At 35.8% G+C, this 19,866-nt stretch overlaps 1 protein-coding gene across 2 annotated transcripts; it reads right to left on the bottom strand.

Annotated features, from left to right (window-relative positions):
• Positions 1-530: 530 nt before the first annotated feature.
• Positions 531-18,880, bottom strand: LOC125649544 (uncharacterized). Of its 2 annotated transcripts, none has more exons than XM_056167116.1 (12): positions 18,535-18,880; positions 17,417-18,205; positions 16,924-17,021; positions 15,896-16,111; positions 15,702-15,789; positions 15,304-15,425; positions 14,702-14,807; positions 11,576-11,757; positions 7,874-10,238; positions 7,695-7,795; positions 7,356-7,455; positions 531-2,206 (listed from the first exon to the last, which is right to left on the bottom strand). In XM_056167116.1, the coding sequence occupies exons 2-12, from the start codon at positions 18,164-18,166 to the stop codon at positions 2,111-2,113; spliced, it is 4,224 nt and encodes a 1,407-aa protein (XP_056023091.1). In that variant the 5' UTR covers positions 18,167-18,205; positions 18,535-18,880; the 3' UTR covers positions 531-2,110. The 2 variants fall into 2 exon arrangements, with proteins under 2 accessions (XP_056023091.1, XP_056023092.1); XM_056167117.1 differs by having other exon boundaries at positions 18,540-18,880.
• Between the last annotated feature and the right edge of the window lie 986 nt (positions 18,881-19,866).

Below are 19,866 nucleotides of genomic sequence, written 5' to 3'. Positions count from 1 at the left end.
CAAAGTTCTTCATAGAACCAAAGGGAACTTAAACTGTCAGGCTTGCTATAGAGCTAGCTTTTCTGATGATGTGGTAGAGTCTCTCTCTTGATCACACAAGCAACGGCCAACATGATCAACCCTTGGATGGGTGACTACTATACGTTACAAATTGGTGGCAGCATAGTTTGGAGGGAGACCCGATTCAGGTAGAGTACGGACGTGGTTTCGTCCGGGGACAGCGGTGGTTGTTGTCGGGAACGGCGGATGCCGTTACCGAGGAGGTGCCAAACACTCAGAGAGAACTCGCGCTAAGATTCGGATGAGGCTTTCCTGAGCGGGTAGAAGTGTAGAAGATAGGATAGAGGGAATTTACTACCTCGCTAATGAACTAGCTTTTCTACTGATGTGGTAGAGTCACTATCTTAATCACGCAAATTAAGCAACGGCAAAGCGTGATCAGCACTTGGATGGGTGACCGATACACATTCACTCTGAACACTCGACAAGAGCTGGTACCATGATTAAAGAACAAATCTTTAAACAAAATATGAACATTTTCATTTCTTTTAAAGCATAAATATAAATATATCTTTTATAAAAACAAGGCTACAAACGTCAAAAACAGAACTGAAACGAAACTGAACATAAACAACAAACATCTAAAAACCATACAAGTTTTGCACGTGGTCAGAAGGTTCCACGTGATTACATCAGACATAACGTGCTGACTTGCAATGGGTGTATTCTAAACATACGTCAGTCACATTCATGTGAACGGAAACACATTTATTTGTTTATACATAAACTGACATCTGTCATCACCGAACGCGTCCTAGATGACATTTCCATTTCACATTGAAATTAACAAGGAATGGTTCGTGTTTGCTCTTAGTCTGCAGTTTTACAATATTACGTAAAATCGTCAGACAGGTCCCTTCAATGCTAAATTTTACATTTTTACACGATTTTGATAGTAATAAAAAAAAAGTTCATTCATAAACTCGTTCCAGATATTATATCCAAACATCGATGCAATGTGAACTGTTGTTGTTACGTTCAAGACAAAATAGCCCCGAAATAAACAAAAACCTTGACGCTTTGCTCAAGGCAGCGATGACTTTGTCCTTTCATATTCAATGTATATACGTAAAACTTCATAGAGACAGAGTGCATAATGTATTGATATCAACATGTAAACAATTCTATGTTTAAGCTAGCTGGTAATAAAATAATATTTTATGAGTAAACACTTAAACCAGTATACATTTCTAGAGTGATGAGCAACATAATACTGTGGGAAAACTTCGACACATCCCCAAGAGAAACGACTTCTTGAAAGCATATTTATAATATAATGTTTATATTTTATGTATAACAATCTATATAAATCACAATATCAATATGTTCTGCTTCATTACATTTCCATATTGTTTTACTGTTTCTGGGATGGGCACATGTAACTACAGACAGTAGATTAAACAATCGTTTTACCCTGCATAGAATGAGGAAGTACAGACAGCAGATAAAATACATATCTACAAGGCCTGAAACTTCATCATTAAATATTAATCCTTGTCATTATGTAAGACGACTTCTCGCCACTGTCGCAGAATCTCCGGTATTGAAAACTAACAACGGAGGCTAGGAGCGTTGATGGAATAAAATATCAAGACAATGCCAATCTTAAGATTCTTTTTTTTTTTTCTTCCAAAAAAAGATTTCTTTAACCATAAATTATGTACAAAATGTCATGAAGTTCATACGGACGGATAATGAATTACAGACAATAAATTAAAAAACAAAATGGAATACTCGCGATAAGCCCTCTCGTGAAAAAGATGTCTACTGCAGCAGTCAAATGCACTTTTGCGATTTCATGACCTACATTGATAATATATATATATATATATATATATATATATATATATATATATATATATATAACTTCTCTTCTAAGAATCCCATGACCTTTAGAAACTGGCACACACACAAGATGCGACAGAGATGTTTTGGATGGAAACGTGCATGGTACGCCTGGTTAATTGTGGGTGGGGATGAGTAATGGTTCTCTGGTAAATGTATGTCCTTGAGAAACTGAATGGCCTAGTTAACGGGAGGGGGGGGGGGATCAGTGATAGTTCTCTAGGGTGTCCTGGAGAAGCTGAATGGCCTGCATTTTCTGGCTCAGTATTCGACTGATTCGGTTCACGTAATCCTCGCCACTCTACAGAAATAAAAGAAAACCAAATTACAAACAGTATGATGAATTACATTGGCAATGATTCACAACATCTTTGAACTGATGTAAGAAATGGGGGCAAATTGTTGAATTGTGTTTTGTGTGTGCATGTCTTGGCTTCAGAATAAAGAGAGTAGGAAGACTTCGGAAGCTACCTGCAGAGACGATTATTTCAATGTCGGAGTGACAGATGGGAAGACAGATATACACAGAAACAACCATTTCACCACGAGGCACGCTTTAATGCCTGTACCCACCAGTGTCATAAAATTCTCTTTATGAGAAAAAATGACATAAGCTTCATCGTAAAAAAGTCAAATCTATCATTGGAACTAAAAAAAAATGGTGGAACACTGAAATGTACAATATGTCTAACATAACATTAATCACGATTTCTGTTCTGAACAGTATGACCGATTTAGACAGATTTAAGCTCAGGAAATGGGATTAGCAAATTTATGTCAAACGTTTATGTTCATTTAATCGAAGATTATCATAAATTCACAAATCATATCACGTAAAACTGGTAGATATCATCATAAATGTTAGATTTTTAGGTAGGAAAATATAACATACACATAGCATTTCATACAGTTTAAAAAAAAAAAAAAAAAGACCAACTACCTGCAGGTAATAACCTTGAAACAATAATTCTTCAAACAAATCATTTTAAATTTGTTTTTAGCTTTGGTGTTTCCAGTTTTAGGGGGAATAACACACTAAGGAAATCTGATATGGATGGAAAGTGAAGGATATGTACAATAATATTTGACCATTTTGGCCCCAACCGGAAGTCAGAAGCCCTACCCCAGGGGTCATGGAGTTTGTAATTTTGGTGAAGGGCTTCCTTGTCTTTTATGAAATACATTGTATATTCTCAAAAGGGTGTGAATAAAACACCCAATAAAAATCAATCGTTTGTGTGAAAAAGAGAGAAAGACAAAGAGGGGAAAAATTTAACAAGTCTTAAATAAAAGACTTTCCGTATAAAAATGTGTAAACCTTCATTCTCTTATTCACAGTTTCATTTTTAATTAATGTACACAACTTGCTTACAGTCTATTGCTACAGATCTAAAATGCACAGTCAATTACTGTAGATTTTCTAAAATGGAACACATATTTACTATAATATGGCCAAGTTACCCCCCCCCCCCCCAGTCTTAACTGACCTGACTATTAAGGGCATAGATATTTTCATAATCATTATGCACAAAAAATAATTGTCACAATACATAAGATTAAAAGAGATTTCTGTTGCGGAAGGAGATAATTTTTTCCCCCTAAGATTTAATACATTTTCACTATAATATAGCCATATTGGCCTCATCCTGAGTCTGAACCCCTAACTAAAGTTTTAATCCAAATGCCATGATTTTCACAGCTTAGGTAGAGGGGCTCATGGACATCATAACTATGAATTAATTTTTCTCATACATATGTGGGAGGAGAGAAGATTTTATAAGATATTTAAGATGTCTCACTATATGCCATATTGGCCCTACCCTAGTTTTAAATCCCTGACCCAGAGGTCATGAATTTCACAATCATCACCATGCATTTAGGTTTTCCTCAGACGAGTGTGAAAGCAGAGAAGAAGATTTTTCATTGCCTGTTTTGTCTAATTCACTCTTATACACGTGTTATCATTAGAGCTTGATTCGTGCTGGCTTTAACCTATGTATTACATATTTTATGTGTTACCATTAGAGCTCACACACCCTATCAAATACATAATTTACGTGTTACCATTAGAGCTCACACACCCTATCAAATACATAATTTACGTGTTACCATTAGAGCTCACACACCCTATCAAATACATATTTTACGTGTTACCATTAGAGTTCACACACCCTATCAAATACATATTTTACGTGTTACCATTAGAGCTCACACACCCTATCAAATACATAATTTACGTGTCACCATTAGAGCTCACACACCCTATCAAATACATATTTTATGTGTTACCATTAAGACCTCACTTCGTGCTTCCTATAACCTATCTATTACATATTTTACGTGTTACCATTAGAGCTCACTTTGTGAAGACTATGACCTATCTATTACATATTTTACGTGTTACCATTAGAGCTCACTTCGTGCTTCCTATAACCTATCTATTACATATTTTTTCAAATTCTAATATGCACTTCTAGTTCTAGACGTGCACATCCGTTCCCATTTTTTGTAGCAGACGATGTGATTACATGTATTTGTAAGCTAATGTGACATCACAATCACAGAGTTGTATGAGCAGAGGTGACGTCACATTTGAGTTAAAGTAGTCCAAGGGCAATTACAGTATGTGCTTTTATGGCTAAATCTTTTCTCTTGTACTGTTGAACTTCATTATCTCGAACACTGATATCTCGAATACCATGGATATGTCAAAGTGCTTCGTAAGTCCCAACCACTTATTCTTAAGTATTTTACCCTCGGTATCTTGAATACCCAGATATCTCAAAGTTTTTTCTTAGTCCCATCAAGTTCAATATAATGAGGTTTGACCATATTTCTCTTGAAATTGACATGGCTTTCATCTCCAAAAATGAATACATGTTTGTTGCAAACTAGTTTGATCCGGTATTTTAGTACCACATGTCTGCATAATCATTGTCAAATATGGAGCATTGTCAAGGTCAAAGGATGCTTTGGTTGTTCCATTAAAACATAGGAATGGGTCGAGGATATGATAATTTACTTAAATCTAGTTTCTATTTTTTAAAAATGCATAAAAATATGAATACAAACAAAACAAGAGGCCCATGGGCCACATCGCTCACCTGAGTCACCTTGGTCCATATCAGAAGACTTTCTATATATATTTGCATGTAAAACCGTAGTCCTTATTATGGCCCCAACCTGCCCCTGGAGGCCAAGTTTTTGCAAACTTGAATCTACACTATGTCAGAAAGCTTTCATGTAAATGTGAACTTCTTTGGCCCAATGGTTCACGAGAAGAAGATATTTGAAGATTTTTCCTATATATTTGTATGTGAAACTTTGATTCCCCCCTTGTGGCCCCATCCTACCCCCAGGGGCCATGATTTGAACAAACTTGAATCTGCACTATATCAGAAAGCTTTCATGTAAATATCAGCTTTTCTGGCTCAGTGGTTCTTGAGAAGAAGATTTTTTTAAAAAAATTCCTATATATTTGTATGTAAAACTTTGATCCCCTATTGTGGCCCCATCTTACAACAGGGGGCCATGATTTGAACAAACTTAACTCTGCTCTATGTTAGGAAGCTGTTCATGTGAATATCAGCTTTTCTGGCTCAGTGGTTCTTGAGAAGAAGATTCTTAAAGAATATCCCTATATATTTGTATGTAAAACTTTGATCCCCCTTTGTAGCCCCATCCAACCCCCAGGGGCCATGATTTGAACAAACTTGAATCTGCACTATGTCAGAAAGCTTTCATGTAAATATCAGCTTTTGTAGCACAGTGGTTCTTGAGAAGAAGATTTTTAAAGATTTTTCCTATATATTTGTATGTAAAACTTTGATCCCCTATTGTGGCCCCATCCGACCCCCGGGGGCCAGGATTTTAACAATTTAGAATCTGCACTATATCAGGAAGCTTTCATATAAATCTCAGCTTTTCTGGCACAGTGGTTCTTGAGAAGAAGATTTTTAAAGATTTTTCCTATATATTTGTAAAACTTTGATCCCCTATTGTGGCCCCATCCGACCCCCGGAGGCCAGGATTTTAACAATTTAGAATCTGTACTATATCAGGAAGCTTTCATATAAATCTCAGCTTTTCTGGCACAGTGGTTCTTAAGAAGAAGATTTTTAAAGATTTTTCCTATATATTTGTATGTAAAACTTTGATCCCGTATTGTGGCCCCATCCGACCCCCGGGGGTCAGGATTTTAACAATTTAGAATCTGTACTATATTAGGAAGCTCTCATATAAATCTCAGCTTTTCTGGCTCAGTGGTTCTTGAGAAGAAGATTTTTAAAGATGTTTCCTATATATTTGTATGTAAAACTTTGATCCCCTATTGTGGCCCCATCTGACCCCCGGGGGCCATGATTTTAACAATTTAGAATCTGTACTATATCAGGAAGCTTTCATATAAATCTCAGCTTTTCTGGCTCAGTGGTTCTTGAGAAGATTTTAAAAGATTTTTCCTATATATTTGTATGTAAAACTTTGATCCCCATTTGTGGCCCCATCCGACCCTCGGGGGCCATGATTTTAACAATTTAGAATCTGCACTACCTAATAAAGCTTATTTATAAATTTCATTTTTTCTAGCCCAGTAGTTCTTGAGAAGAAGATTTTTTAATGACCCTACCCTATTTTTACCTTTTCTTGATTATCTCCCCTTGGAAGGTGGCCTGGCCCTTTATTTTAACAATTTAGAATTCCCTTTATCTAAGGATGCTTTGTGCCAACTTTGGTTGAAATTGGCCCAGTGGTTTTTGAGAAGAAGTTAAAAATGTTAAAAGTTTACAGACGGACAGACGGACGGACGGACGCCGGAATACGGGTGATCAGAAAAGCTCACTTGAGCTTTTAGCTCAGGTGAGCTAAAAATGTCTTTCTTTGTTGTTTTATTTGGGTGATGAAGGTAGCAATCATTGCAGAGAAAAAAAATCATAACCCGCGTCAGCTTACTTGGCGACCCAATAAAACAATAAAGAAAGCATTTTATCGTAAGTAAAAGCCAGGGTATTCTTAAAATAGAATTTATAGGAAAAAGTATCAAAATATGCAATATTTTAGCGAAACATAATTAAGCACTCTTGCTTCAGAGCCAAAGACGCAACAACATGTACGTGAACTCCGCTAAAATATGTACACATGTCATAAAGTTGTACTTAACAAGACATTAAACTAAAATATGTACATACAGTATAAAGTTGTACTTAACCAGACATTAAACTAAAATATGTACACATACAGTATAAAGTTGTACTTAACCAGACATTAAATTGTCTTTAGTCTGTATCCAATTTTATCAAACAAAAGTAGTCTAATATCAGATATACAGTTTTACTAAGTCTGTGCTCAGTTATATCCAACATAAAATAATTTGTGTCTAGTTTTATGGGTCCTATGTGTATGTGCCCAATCTAATTAGGTATATTGTGTACTTTGTACCCAGTTGTACTCACTTTCTGCCCAGCCTTGGCTCCCAACAACAGCTTCATCTCCTGCTTACAAAGAGAGGTAACTGTGGCAAGCTGCTCTTCATGGGCCGATATGATCTTCTGTCTGCAGAAGGAATGACTACATTAGTGAGAAACTACATCAAAATTCATTTTAATTTGTAAAGTCTTATCCTTACATGTATTTTTACTATATATATGGCATAATACAGAAATGAAACAGGCCTTTTTTCTTTTTTATCTGCATGTTTGGAAAGTTTCAAAATTCTGCCTGTCGTTTAATATGGTAGACAGCAAAACTGCTGGCTTCACAAATACAATGCTGATAATAACATGTTACATTACCTTCTGTCTGCCTGGAGGGTCTCAATCTCTGTCTGTCTGTCAACATCCTCAGATTCTCGGGGAACTGGGTGTGCTATATCTTGGTTTTCTGTCTCCACCCGCTGTTTTGTGATGGGGGTGGTGGTTGTCGGTTGGGGTGGATGTTTTGTGATGGGGGTGGTGGTTGTCGGTTGGGGTGGATGTTTTGTGATGGGGGTGGTGGTTGTCGGTTGGGGGTGGATGGGAATGAAGGCCGACCCTGACCTAGCTTCTCCCTTGAGCTTCTCTGTTTTTATCGCTGAACTGTTGAATTTGCTGACAGAAGAGTGACTGTTCCCTGAGGTATCTCTATCATTCCTGCTCTCTGTCACTCTCTCTTTCTCCTGTGTGTTTGCTGGTCGGAATTTGCTTTGAGTAGTTGTGTGCCCTTTGTGATCACTTGACAAGATACCTGATTTATCAACAGGACTATAGTCTGATGTGTTATCTTTCTGTGCTGTCTCTGTTGAATCCTTGAAGAAAACAGATCTTAATCTCGAGGCTACATCCTTCCGTGAAATAACAGACCTGTCCTCATAGCGACTAGGTCTCTTCTGAATTGGTAGAAATTCGGGTAAATCTGCATCAAACTTTCCCTGAGTGTCTTTATCTGCCTCTAGAGGTTTCTCTGGCATCTCATGGTCAGCTCTGTTGTACTCGGAGGCTGGGTGAAGATGGTAGTCCAGACTAGAGGTCGACTTTTGGACGGAGGAGATGATATGTACAGCATGTTTAGCTGGGGTAGTGTACCAATCATTGGTGGAGAGAGGGTCTATTTCAACTAAAGACACGGGATCACATGATTCTGGAAACTGCCTATCTATACTGTCATTGTCTATGCTTTCATAACTCAATCCTCCTAAATTATTCTGCCTTGTTGATTGTCTTTCATCTATATCATGTTCATTTCTTGATCGAGAGTACTGGCCATTTTGGACTGAATCTACACTACAATTGTTCATGTTACCAAGTAGTTTTGCCCCATCATAAGAATCTGGAGTAAATCGGTCATCACCTTGAGGAGTATCTTCCAGCCTGAAGTCCTTACGAGGGGGAATTTCCCTGTCATCGTATTTCTGATATGGACTAGTCCTGTTGTCCCCATCTGAAGAATCCCTGTCATGTTGTTGTCTGGGGGGAGTGTAGTGGCTCACTCTGTTTTTTTCTACTGGTTGACTAGGTGGGGGAGTGCGTAATATCCGTGGTCGTGATTCTGTGGGGTTAACGAGGGCCAAAGAAAATGGCGGGGGCGGAGGTTCTGGATTATACCGACCAAATCTTCCAGGGGACCTCTGGGAAAACGTCGTCAGATCACTACTCTTGGCTGTCATAACAGCTGGTAAAACCGGGTCCACTGAGGGGTCTTGTGGGGTTTTTAGTTGCACATTATTTCCCCTACTGAGACCTAATATCAAAGAGTTCATTTCTCCTGTGCCTGGCGTTCTGGGAGTTTTTTGTGAAGGGGAAGACGGATTAGGACCATCAAACAACAAATCGTCAGCTACACTGTCCAGAGACACAGGAGAATGTCTTAACACAGGTTTGGCAGAGGTCAATGCTTTCCCCGAGGGATTCTGGGACATTTCAGACACCCTGGGTACGTTGTTATTGGGGTTTGTCATAAAGTTATTATTCAGAGGCAAATTTCTCACCTGGCTGTCAAATCTCCTCAATACTGAGTCTGTGGCTGTGCTAGTCGTCTGACCTGAAGGTTCAGTGTAAATCTTCTTTCTGAGGACGGGAGGACTGCGGTGTGAGGAGCCCTGTGGGGAATTCCCCCTGTAAGGGGATGCCCCCCTCTCGTGTGGAGGCTGACTGGGACCAGAGGATCTGTAGCCCTGGTTCTCAATGACTGGCAGCGGATGTCCTGAGGATGATAAGTGAACACCAGGATTCCTCTCCACTGCCTCACTCTGAGGGTTGGAGATATTACCAGAAGGGGGAGCATTTTTGCCTCCAGTTCTATTTAAATCATTTAATTCAATTTCATTATTGAAATCAGTCGTTGGAAAATCATTATCTGTGTCTGTAGACTTTATGACAGGGACGTCTGGAATTGTTTTCACATTACGTTTCTCACTAACGTTACACGAGTCGGAGTCTGTGTGATCAGATTCACTGTCCTCCAGATGGCGCTGCTGTTGTTGGGGGCTTGACCTTACAGGGTCAGGGGTGGGCCGTGGGGGTATATGTCTCACAACAGAGAGCCGACTAGCCACAGTTGCAGTTGGTTTTCGGATCTGGGGTTTTGTGATTGATGACCCAGAGGAGGAGGCAGATGCAGGTTTTGTCTTTCTTTTCACCCCGTGACCCTTGATTGGGGTTTCATTCGGATCGAGGTGAATGTCCTGCATGGTGGCTCTTGCCACTGTGTGCCTGCTTGCCTTAGGCTTGATGGGGGTGGATGAACACAGTATGTTTCCCGGCTGGAATGCAGAGGGAGTGGTAAGTGGTATGTTCATCAGGATATTACTGGCAGTACTTGCTCTCATTCCAGATGAGGACTCACGACGAAGCTCCTTCACCCTGGATTAAAATAAAGCAGCTTAGATAAAGAATTACATCTACTTTACAAAAATCATAAAGTTCTCTTTCTATTAATGTTTTGTTCGTAAATGCCGACACACAGAAATCTTTTACATTAATGCAAATTAATTTTTTTGAATTTGTTGTTCATTTGGCTGGTATATTGTTACAATACCTTATGATCTGACGAGAGAGAGATAGAGAGAGAGAGAGAGAGAGAGAGCGAGAGAGAGAGATACATGTAGCATAAAATGAGGACAATTTAAAACCATTTGAAGACCTGCATTTTGAGAACTGAAGTGCACTATGAAGACAAAAATTCTGTCCTTACAGTTTAGTCTCCATAAACATTGGCCTACAGAATATGAAACTCAGAAAGGTTTAGATACAAGATATTAGATTATGGGGACAAGTGGTAATATTCTCTCTCAAAAACATTTTCTTCACAATTCAGAAGAGAATTTTGGATAAACTTTTTTAGGGGTCCTAATAACTACCTTAGATAATTTTTTTTTTGCCTTTACAATAATGTGTGTATTCTCTCCCAGACATAGTGAAGACGTCCTCACTTTATGAGGTTTACAGGTTTTAGCTAGAGAGAGAAACAGAGGGATTTATTCAGGCTGTCAGTCTATAAGTCCATCCTTCCTTCTAAATTCTATGAATCAAAATATGCTTATATTTGTTCCATTACTCAATTGGTGTTCAATCATGGTAAAAATTTCAAATCAGCCATAATGTAACAGAAAAGGAATAAAAGAGTTTTTGAAGTTTTCAGACAACATGCTGCAAAATCAACTACCGCGGGTATTTGATTTTTGTTGTTTTGTGGAATAAACATAAGCAGTACAAAACTGAATAACAACTCTTAAACCACAAAACTGAATCCTATGAACAAGCTTATTCTTATCAAACCACAAATACCTGGTGTCACCAAATTAAATGCTTTAATTGTATTACTTAGTGACACTTGCATTAGAAGTGAAAGCTCTTCATTAAGGGAGATAACTCTAACATACATATATTTCAACTTTTGTTGTCACGTAGAGTTTGAAAATTCTTATGGATGATATCAGTAAACAGATCAAGGGACATTATACTTTAACCTCACTTCCTCCCAAAGATGTACAATCAAAGCTGATTTAAGCAACTTGCCAAAGGTAAAACTTAAATTGAAAACATGACAGCTAATTGTTGAATACAGGTAAAATAATTTCTAAAGAATAAAAAACAGGAGATTTTTACAGCTGAAGTTGTTTGATGGGGGATCGTTTAAGAAAAGTTTGACTGTACACAATTTCTCTGTACACAGTAGACAAGGTTAACAAATACGATACCTGTCGGCGTATCTCAGAGTATTCAGGGTGTGCTCACACGATGACTGAATCGGAGATATATTTGCAATCATACAAGTCCGGGAATTCCCCACGAAAGAGTCCTTCAAGATGTGAGTCAGTTTGCTCTGACGGAATGGGGTGTGCTTGCTATCTTGGTCAATAGATCTGATGCACTCTTTCAGCTAAAACAAAGGAAAGATTTTAAATTGCAAATTCTTGATTTTAGAATTTTCCTAAAGCTTGAGGTTTACTTAGCTTCTGCTGATATACATGTACATATTCATAGAGAACATGATAAAAAAAAATAATGTAACTTGTTTACAGAGAGCATGATAAAAAAAATAATGTAACTTGTTTATAGAGAGCATGATAAAAAAAATAATGTAACTTGTTTATAAATAGAGAACTAATAAAAAAATAACGTAACTTGTTTATAGAGAGCATGATAAAAAAAATAACGTAACTTGTTTATAAATAGAGAACTAATAAAAAAATAACGTAACTTGTTTATAGAGAGCATGATAAAAAAAATAACGTAACTTGTTTATAAATAGAGAACTAATAAAAAAATAATGTAACTTGTTTACAGAGAGCATGATAAAAAATAACGTAACTTGTTTATAGAGAGCATGATAAAAAAAATAACGTAACTTGTTTATAAATAGAGAACTAATAAAAAAATAACGTAACTTGTTTATAGAGAGCATGATAAAAAAAATAACGTAACTTGTTTATAAATAGAGAACTAATAAAAAAATAACGTAACTTGTTTATAGAGAGCATGATAAAAAAAATAACGTAACTTGTTTATAAATAGAGAACTAATAAAACAATAATGTAACTTGTTTATAGAGAACACAATAAAAAGATAATGTAACTTGTTTATAGAGAATGAATGAAAAATAACGTAACTTGTTTGGCATATGCAATGATACTTTTGAATGGTTTAAATCATATCTAACAAATCGTACACAGAGAGTTATTTGGAAAGGCAATTTATCGGAGGAAAGAAATGTAACCATTGGAGTTCCGCAAGGCTCTATTTTAGGCCCATTGTTTTTTATCCTGTATATTAATGACTATCCACAAGCACTGAAACATTCTCATGTAAATATGTATGCAGATGATACTTCACAAGATGTAACAGATAAGTCAGTGGAAAATATTGAGTCAAAGATGTATGAAGATCTTCAGCGCAGTATAATGTGGATTAAGGAAAATAAATTAAGCTTAAACCTGTCTAAAACTCAATGTATGCTTATTGGATCGGCACAAAAATTATCAAAGTATCGAAAATTAAATTTAGTGATAAATAACCATGTCATAGAATGTGTTCAGGAGTCAAAATTACTTGGTATTATTATTGATGAAACTTTGTCCTGGAAAAGTCATATAGAATCACTTATGAACAAGATTTCCAAGAGAATTGGCATTTTAAGAAGAATAAGATATTTTATGTCAAACGATGCGCTGCTGAAGATTTTTAATACTATGATTTTTCCACATTTTACATATTGTTGTACTATATGGAGCAATCCAAGAAATGCTGAAAATGTGAATAAGCTTTTTATATTGCAAAAACGAGCTGCAAGGGTAATTCTTAACATCAGAAATTTTGAAACACCATCTAATGTCATGTTTACAGAACTTAACTGGTTGCCTCTATCAGATTACTTTGTCTATAGAAAAGTCATTTTAGTGTATAAAGTTTTACATGGTTTAATGCCAGATTATTTAAATGTTTTTAAATATGTATCAGAAGTCAGTCAGAGGCAAACTAGAAATTCTTATTCAAATATTTTGTATATACCCAGGGCAAAAACAGAATATTATAGAAGATCTTTCAGCATTTCAGGGAGCACAGTGTGGAATGCCTTGAGTCAAAACATAAGAAACTCAACGAGTGTTGCGTGTTTTAAGAGAAATTATCTTAGAGATTATCACCATACTTTTTAAGCTTCATTTTGTATTCTATTTATCTTACATTCATAATTATTTCTTAAGTTTATATGTATTCTACTTCTTTTAATCTGTGTTTATTTTACTAATATCTGTCTGTATGTATGTTATATGCAGGACCATATTGAAAACTAGCGTTATCGCTAAATATGTAATCCTGGTTAAATAAAGGTCTTATTATTATTATTATTATTATATAGAGAGCATGATAAAAAATAACGTAACTTGTTTATAAATAGAGAACTAATAAAAAAATAACGTAACTTGTTTATAGAGAACACAATAAAAAGATAATGTAACTTGTTTATAGAGAACTAATGAAAAATAACGTAAATTGTTCATAGAGAACTAATGAAAAATAACGTAACTTGTTTATAGAGAGCATGATAAAAAGATAATGTAACTTAATTGTTTATAGAGAACTAATGAAAAATAATGTAACTTGTTTATAGAGAACATGATATTAAAATCATTAGATATTGCTTAAAGAGAAGATAAAATCATTAGATACTGTTATTTGTTTATAGAGAAGATAAAATAATTAGATACTATTTAATACAGCATAGCATGTATTTGTTTACAGAGAATATAATAAAATCATTAAATACTTAATTTACACGCAATTAATTTCTACCAGCTAACAATTAACACACTGATTAATTTCTGTTACTTATAACAGCTAACAGCTAGATGCTGATTAATTTCTGTAACAGCTAACAGACTCTGATTTATTTCTGTTACTTACAGCTAACAGATTCTGATTAATTTCTGTTACTTACAGCTAACAGACTGATTTATTTCTGTTACTTACAGCTAACAGACTCTGATTTATTTCTGTTACTTACAGCTAACAGACTGATTTATTTCTGTTACAGCTAACAGACTCTGATTAATTTCTGTAACTTACAGCTAACAGACTGATTTATTTCTGTTACTTACAGCTAACATACTCTGATTAATTTCTGTTACAGCTAACAGACTGATTTATTTCTGTTACTCACAGCTAACAGACTCTGATTAATTTCTGTTACTTACAGTTAACAGACTGATTTATTTCTGTTACTTACAGATAACAGACTCTGATTAATTTCTGTAACTTACAGCTAACAGACTGATTTATTTCTGTTACTTACAGCTAACAGACTCTGATTAATTTCTGTTACTTACAGCTAACAGACTCTGATTTATTTCTGCTCCCTCCATGCGTGTTTGTTTGTCTGTGTCTGTTACGTCTGAGGCACGTTCACTTCCTGCCAGGTCAATGAAAGACATTCTATGGAACAAGAAATAACCAGCATTAGAGCGTTCCATGACACATGGATTGCCTATATGCCAATACACAGTATCATCTTAAAAATTGTGCAACTTTCCCACATGGAATGCATAACGGTATAAATATCTTTCACTTAAGAAATTGATTTCATTTATAAAAATACACGAGAGTATGAACTCTGTCGCTTCACATTTAATGAAGCATTTTAAGGCTTCATAAAAGGAATGCCAGCATGAATCATTTCAGTTCATAGCCTCATGTATTTTCAAACCTGAAATTCATTTCTTATATCTACATTCTACTTCCATTTCTGTTGGAACCACTGAAACAGATGTACTATATTTATCGAGATTCATACATGCGTTGTTCATGATTACAGAACATTCACGAGGAATTGGATATCATTACCATTAGTAAAGTCATCAAAGGTAAAAACATTTGAAATGTAAATATAGTGCATATGTTCTGTTTATCAAAGGAGGGAGGAATGTAGTACCTTCCCAGTCTTTTGTCATTTGCCTCCCTGATTTCCAGCTGAAGAATGGCATGAGAGCGGGAAGAGTCAGGATTCACGCCCGTCGCTCCCTTACTTCTGACAGAATTACCGTATTCCAATATCTGCCAATTAATTAAAAATGTAATAATGTGAAATATATCCAAACACAATGTCAAATAGATTTCAGTTTTGTTCATTCCAGGGGATATATAGTACACATCAAACTCCATGTATAATTGTGATAACATAATAGATACCATATAGACAGTACAAAAAAATCAAATTAATATTATCTCACAAGAATTCTTCTACATTTGTCACTATGCTATACACCTTAAGATTTACCTGTACACCCTATTACTTTGTAACAGTGCCTTTACTCTAACACCTGTTCCTACCTGTAGTAGAGACTGGACGTCAGTAGCCTCAGTCTCGGTCAGTCCAGCAATACACACTTTATGGGAACCATCCTCACGAGCATGGAGTCTGAAAACAAAATTGTGGTATGTTTACTACATGTGCATTACCTCTCAAAATCACTGGAATATAAAGAGACACAGCATGTCTTCTATACACATAAAACAAGGTTTACCTGTTCCTCTTGTTTAACAGGTCATAGAGGTTTCCACAGTATATTTCAAAGTAGCTGACCCACACTTTAATGCCCTTTCCATATCTGCAAGACTCGATAATGGAGAAGATATCGTGTGAGGCCAGGAGATAAAGCCCGGGCACTTCACGTGAACCAATCATCGTGTGGGTCTTCCCAGCACCCGTCTGTCCATATGCAAAACACGTAGCACTTCCACTGTCAAGAAAGTACGTAATATCAACATGGTGTGCAATGCAAAAAAAAAAAAAAACAACCCAGAAAACAATTGTGTAATATGAATTAGAGGTATCTGTACTGTATACCATGCTATTGGGGTTTATATTACCAATTTTTCATTGTGTTGTGCTGCATGGTTCACAAAAGCAAGTTTAATCAAAGAAATGCAGATTAGATAAAGACATAGTTTCATCTTATGAAATTACCATATTCATCATCTTAATAAGTGCCCCTACCTTTATATGTACCTACTGGGACATTTTTCAACCTCTCAAAAATAAACACCCCCCCCCCCCCCCCCTCATTAAATACAGTACAACTTGTCTAACCTAATGCTGGTGATAGCTACTATTTCTTTGTGTATTTACTATGTTGTTTTTAACGATTTGAAATAAATCAATCAATATTACCTTAATTAATTAGTGAATTACTAATTATTGTAAAAGAATGTTTACAATAACTCATTTAGAATATCTCATATAATTCAAACATATATTTCAAAGTCAACATTTCACAGGAAATATTCCAAAGCAGGCTCTAAATAACCACCCTCTTTTCCAATTTTCTAAGCACTAATGTATTTAACATTAGGATAAATACAGCTGCCTGTTTGTATTGATCATAAATTAGCCTGCATAAATTGTGCCAAAATATGAGTTTGAATATCACTAATAATCAAAGTACTAATATCTATTGTATACAGGAATACTTTTTAATTCTTAGTAACATGTAATACATTAAATCACTCACTATGAAGATTTTATATCATGATTATTACAGAAATAAATTACCCTTCAAATACACAGTTAATCAGAGGTCGAGCTGCTCGTATGTACACATCTTCATTACTGCACCCTTCATCAAATACTTCGTCGAAAATAAATTCATGCTGAAAAATAGAACCCTTCTTTTTGTCAATGGTAATATGACCAAGCATATCTAATTATTCAAATTAAACTATAATCAGATCACACTATTTCATTTCAAACCATTGAATATCAAATTCTTAATACATGTATGTATCATAACCAATCTATTCATATTAAACCATTCATATTAACTTGAATTTAAGTTGAACTATTCATATCAAACCATTCATATTAACTTGAATTTAAGTTGAACTATTCATATCAAACCATTCATATTAACTTGAATTTAAGTTGAACTATTCATATTAAACCATTCATATTAACTTGAATTTAAGTTGAACTATTCATATTAAACTATTCATATCAACTTGAATTTATGTTGAACTGTTCATGAAAAAAACTTCTGCATCCTAACCTGAAGCGTGTGGGGTGTTAGATCCACGGCCAACTTTGGTTCATAGACCATCAGAGTTGTAGTGCTCTCAGCCGACACAATATCCGATTCACCATACTTCATCTCCTTTTTGTTCAGTGGTCTTTTACGAACACACACTTTAATTTTTTCATCCCCACCAACATGTTTAACAGAGGATGACCTTGAACTCCTGATAGAGGAGCTGGCATTTGTTGGCACTCCATAATTGTAACCTTTTTGTTTGACACGGCGACTGACAGCTCTTTTCCTGACTACGGGAGAAGCTGGATTGAGGTGTTTTGAGGCAGGCTCATAATCCGATGGGTCAGATGATTCGGATTCGGTTTCCTCCCCGCTGTCTGAGAATCCGAGAGCCTGTGCCTGCGCTGGGGAGGAGCGACTCCTCTCCACCACTCTCACATTGTTTGTTGGAACCAGTCTCTGGCTAGGCACATCACTGATGCTTGAACCGGGGGTACGGTTTCTCTTTAAAGGAGATTTTCTGTTTGGTACTGGGCTATGTCTTGGAGCAGGTGAAATATACAAAGGGTCAGCATCATTGACAGATTTTATGATTTCTATAAGATCCACCAACCTTCTTCGATCCTCGGGAGAAGTTATTCCAATAGCATCACAGTCGGCAGCGTCTAATCTTGCGAGAGCCTCAGAACGCGTGATTCCGTTTATTCGAAATATTTGGTAATATTTTTCAAGTCTTGCCTCCTTCAAGCATTCGAATAATGTTCCCATTGCCAAGTAGCTTTCTTTCTCAGGAAACCAAAAGATAATCTGAAAAATTCATGCATAAATTCATCAATGTGTTTATCACACTAAAAATCATCACACCGGGGTCGATCACACCGTGATCGTGTCATCTCATTTATATTATTGGGTGTGAAGGACAAACCACGGACATGGGCATTTCATCACGGTTGTTGACATATTTTTTTTTTTAATGCATCATATGCAGAAGAGTTTATGAACACATGAACATCTTGTGTTCAATATCATTAATATCTCGTTGCTTAATTTTTCATTTTTTTTTTTAAATCTTTCAAACCCGAAATAAAATTTTGCTGCAAGAGCATAACTTAATAAATTTATATTTTTAGTGTTACCTTACTCAGGAATCCATTGTCGTGTCTAAAATTAAATTCTGACTCCAACTTCAAATGTTTACGTCAGGCTGCCTGGCATGAAGCCGAGCACTCGATAAGACGGACACTGGACGTGTTACGACATGTCTTAAGATCAGTCGGAAGTCAACGACTTGAGTAACATTCTAACTGTCATTGGAGTTAAATATAACTTCATATAGATAAATTCTTAATGTTTCGGTTGCAAAACGATGAACAGATTGACAGCATCAATTTTTAATGATCACATTCAGCCAACAGGAAGCGAACATTTCGCCATTTTAAAAGACGCGCTTTTGTGTGTCATGGAAACATGATGAACTTTATCTTCCGGATAGTTCCGGAAATAAGACAGACTTTACTTTAAGGCAGTTACGGCCGGATTTATATTTTAGTTCAGTCGATAATTCTGTTGCGATTGATTACAGGAAACAGTCACTTGTTATAGAAATCTAAGACCCAAATTACTGATGATTTCAAAATTCGAGGCGAGGATTATCTTTTTTACACGATGATCTTCCACACAATCTCTAAATGATGAAACATATATAAAATTCATTTTCCAAAACCAATCATATATAAAAGTTTAAAAGATACATTATCTAGAAAAATTCATAAGAGAAAATAGAGGAATCAGTTTCTATTAAATAGTATATAGATTCTTGATAAAATTATGTCTGATCTATTAAAATCAGTTTCAGTACTTAACAGCTAGTGACAAAGGCCAACCCATACATTAATATTTATGGCACAAACACAACTATAATAATTGGCAAGTGGACGACTATGTGGTCTCTTTTATTTCGAGTTCACATGGATATATCGAATCGACATATGAAAGGTGAAGATAACGAACAGTGATCAATCTCATAACTCCTACAAGCAATACAAAATAGATAGTTGGGCAAACACGGACCCCTGGACACACCAGAGGTGAATGAAAGTTATTGTTAACAGATAAAACATCGTCGCTATATAAATAGTAATATATCTAAATGTCGAATTGAAGGCCACGGCAAGAGATTTTTTTCTTATCAGGTAGAAGTTTTTTAAAAATAAATTCTGCTTCATATGGATATAAAAAAAAACCCAGGTCAGCTAACAAAGGAGCACCATTCTTGCCCGTGGAAATTCCAACACACTGTTGGAAGACATGATCGCCAAAGACCACGAAGATATTGTCAATGAGAAACTGTAGAATATTTTTTATTTCAACTTCAGAGTAATTGTGTGTGGAATCAGAGTCGTGTTTAAAGAAGTATTTTTTTTGGATGACTGATCACTAGATATGAATATTTCCGTTTTCCATTTAAA

This window comes from Ostrea edulis, chromosome 5, assembly GCF_947568905.1.
Source record: "Ostrea edulis chromosome 5, xbOstEdul1.1, whole genome shotgun sequence".
NCBI lineage: Eukaryota > Metazoa > Mollusca > Bivalvia > Ostreida > Ostreidae > Ostrea > Ostrea edulis.
Note: the sequence above shows the minus strand (reverse complement) of the source record. Positions and strands in the feature narration are given on the sequence as shown.

What these genes read in the sequence shown, in the direction of transcription:
- LOC125649544 (XM_056167116.1), bottom strand. Translation starts at nt 18,166, where the DNA reads ATGGGAACATTATTCGAATGCTTGAAGGAGGCAAGACTTGAAAAATAT. An exon ending in CCACCCCCATCACAAAACAT is followed by an intron (nt 7,796 to 7,873) that starts CCACCCCAACCG and finishes ATCACAAAACAG; the next exon opens with CGGGTGGAGACAGAAAACCA. An exon ending in ACCCTCCAGGCAGACAGAAG is followed by an intron (nt 7,456 to 7,694) that starts GTAATGTAACAT and finishes TTCCTTCTGCAG; the next exon opens with ACAGAAGATCATATCGGCCC.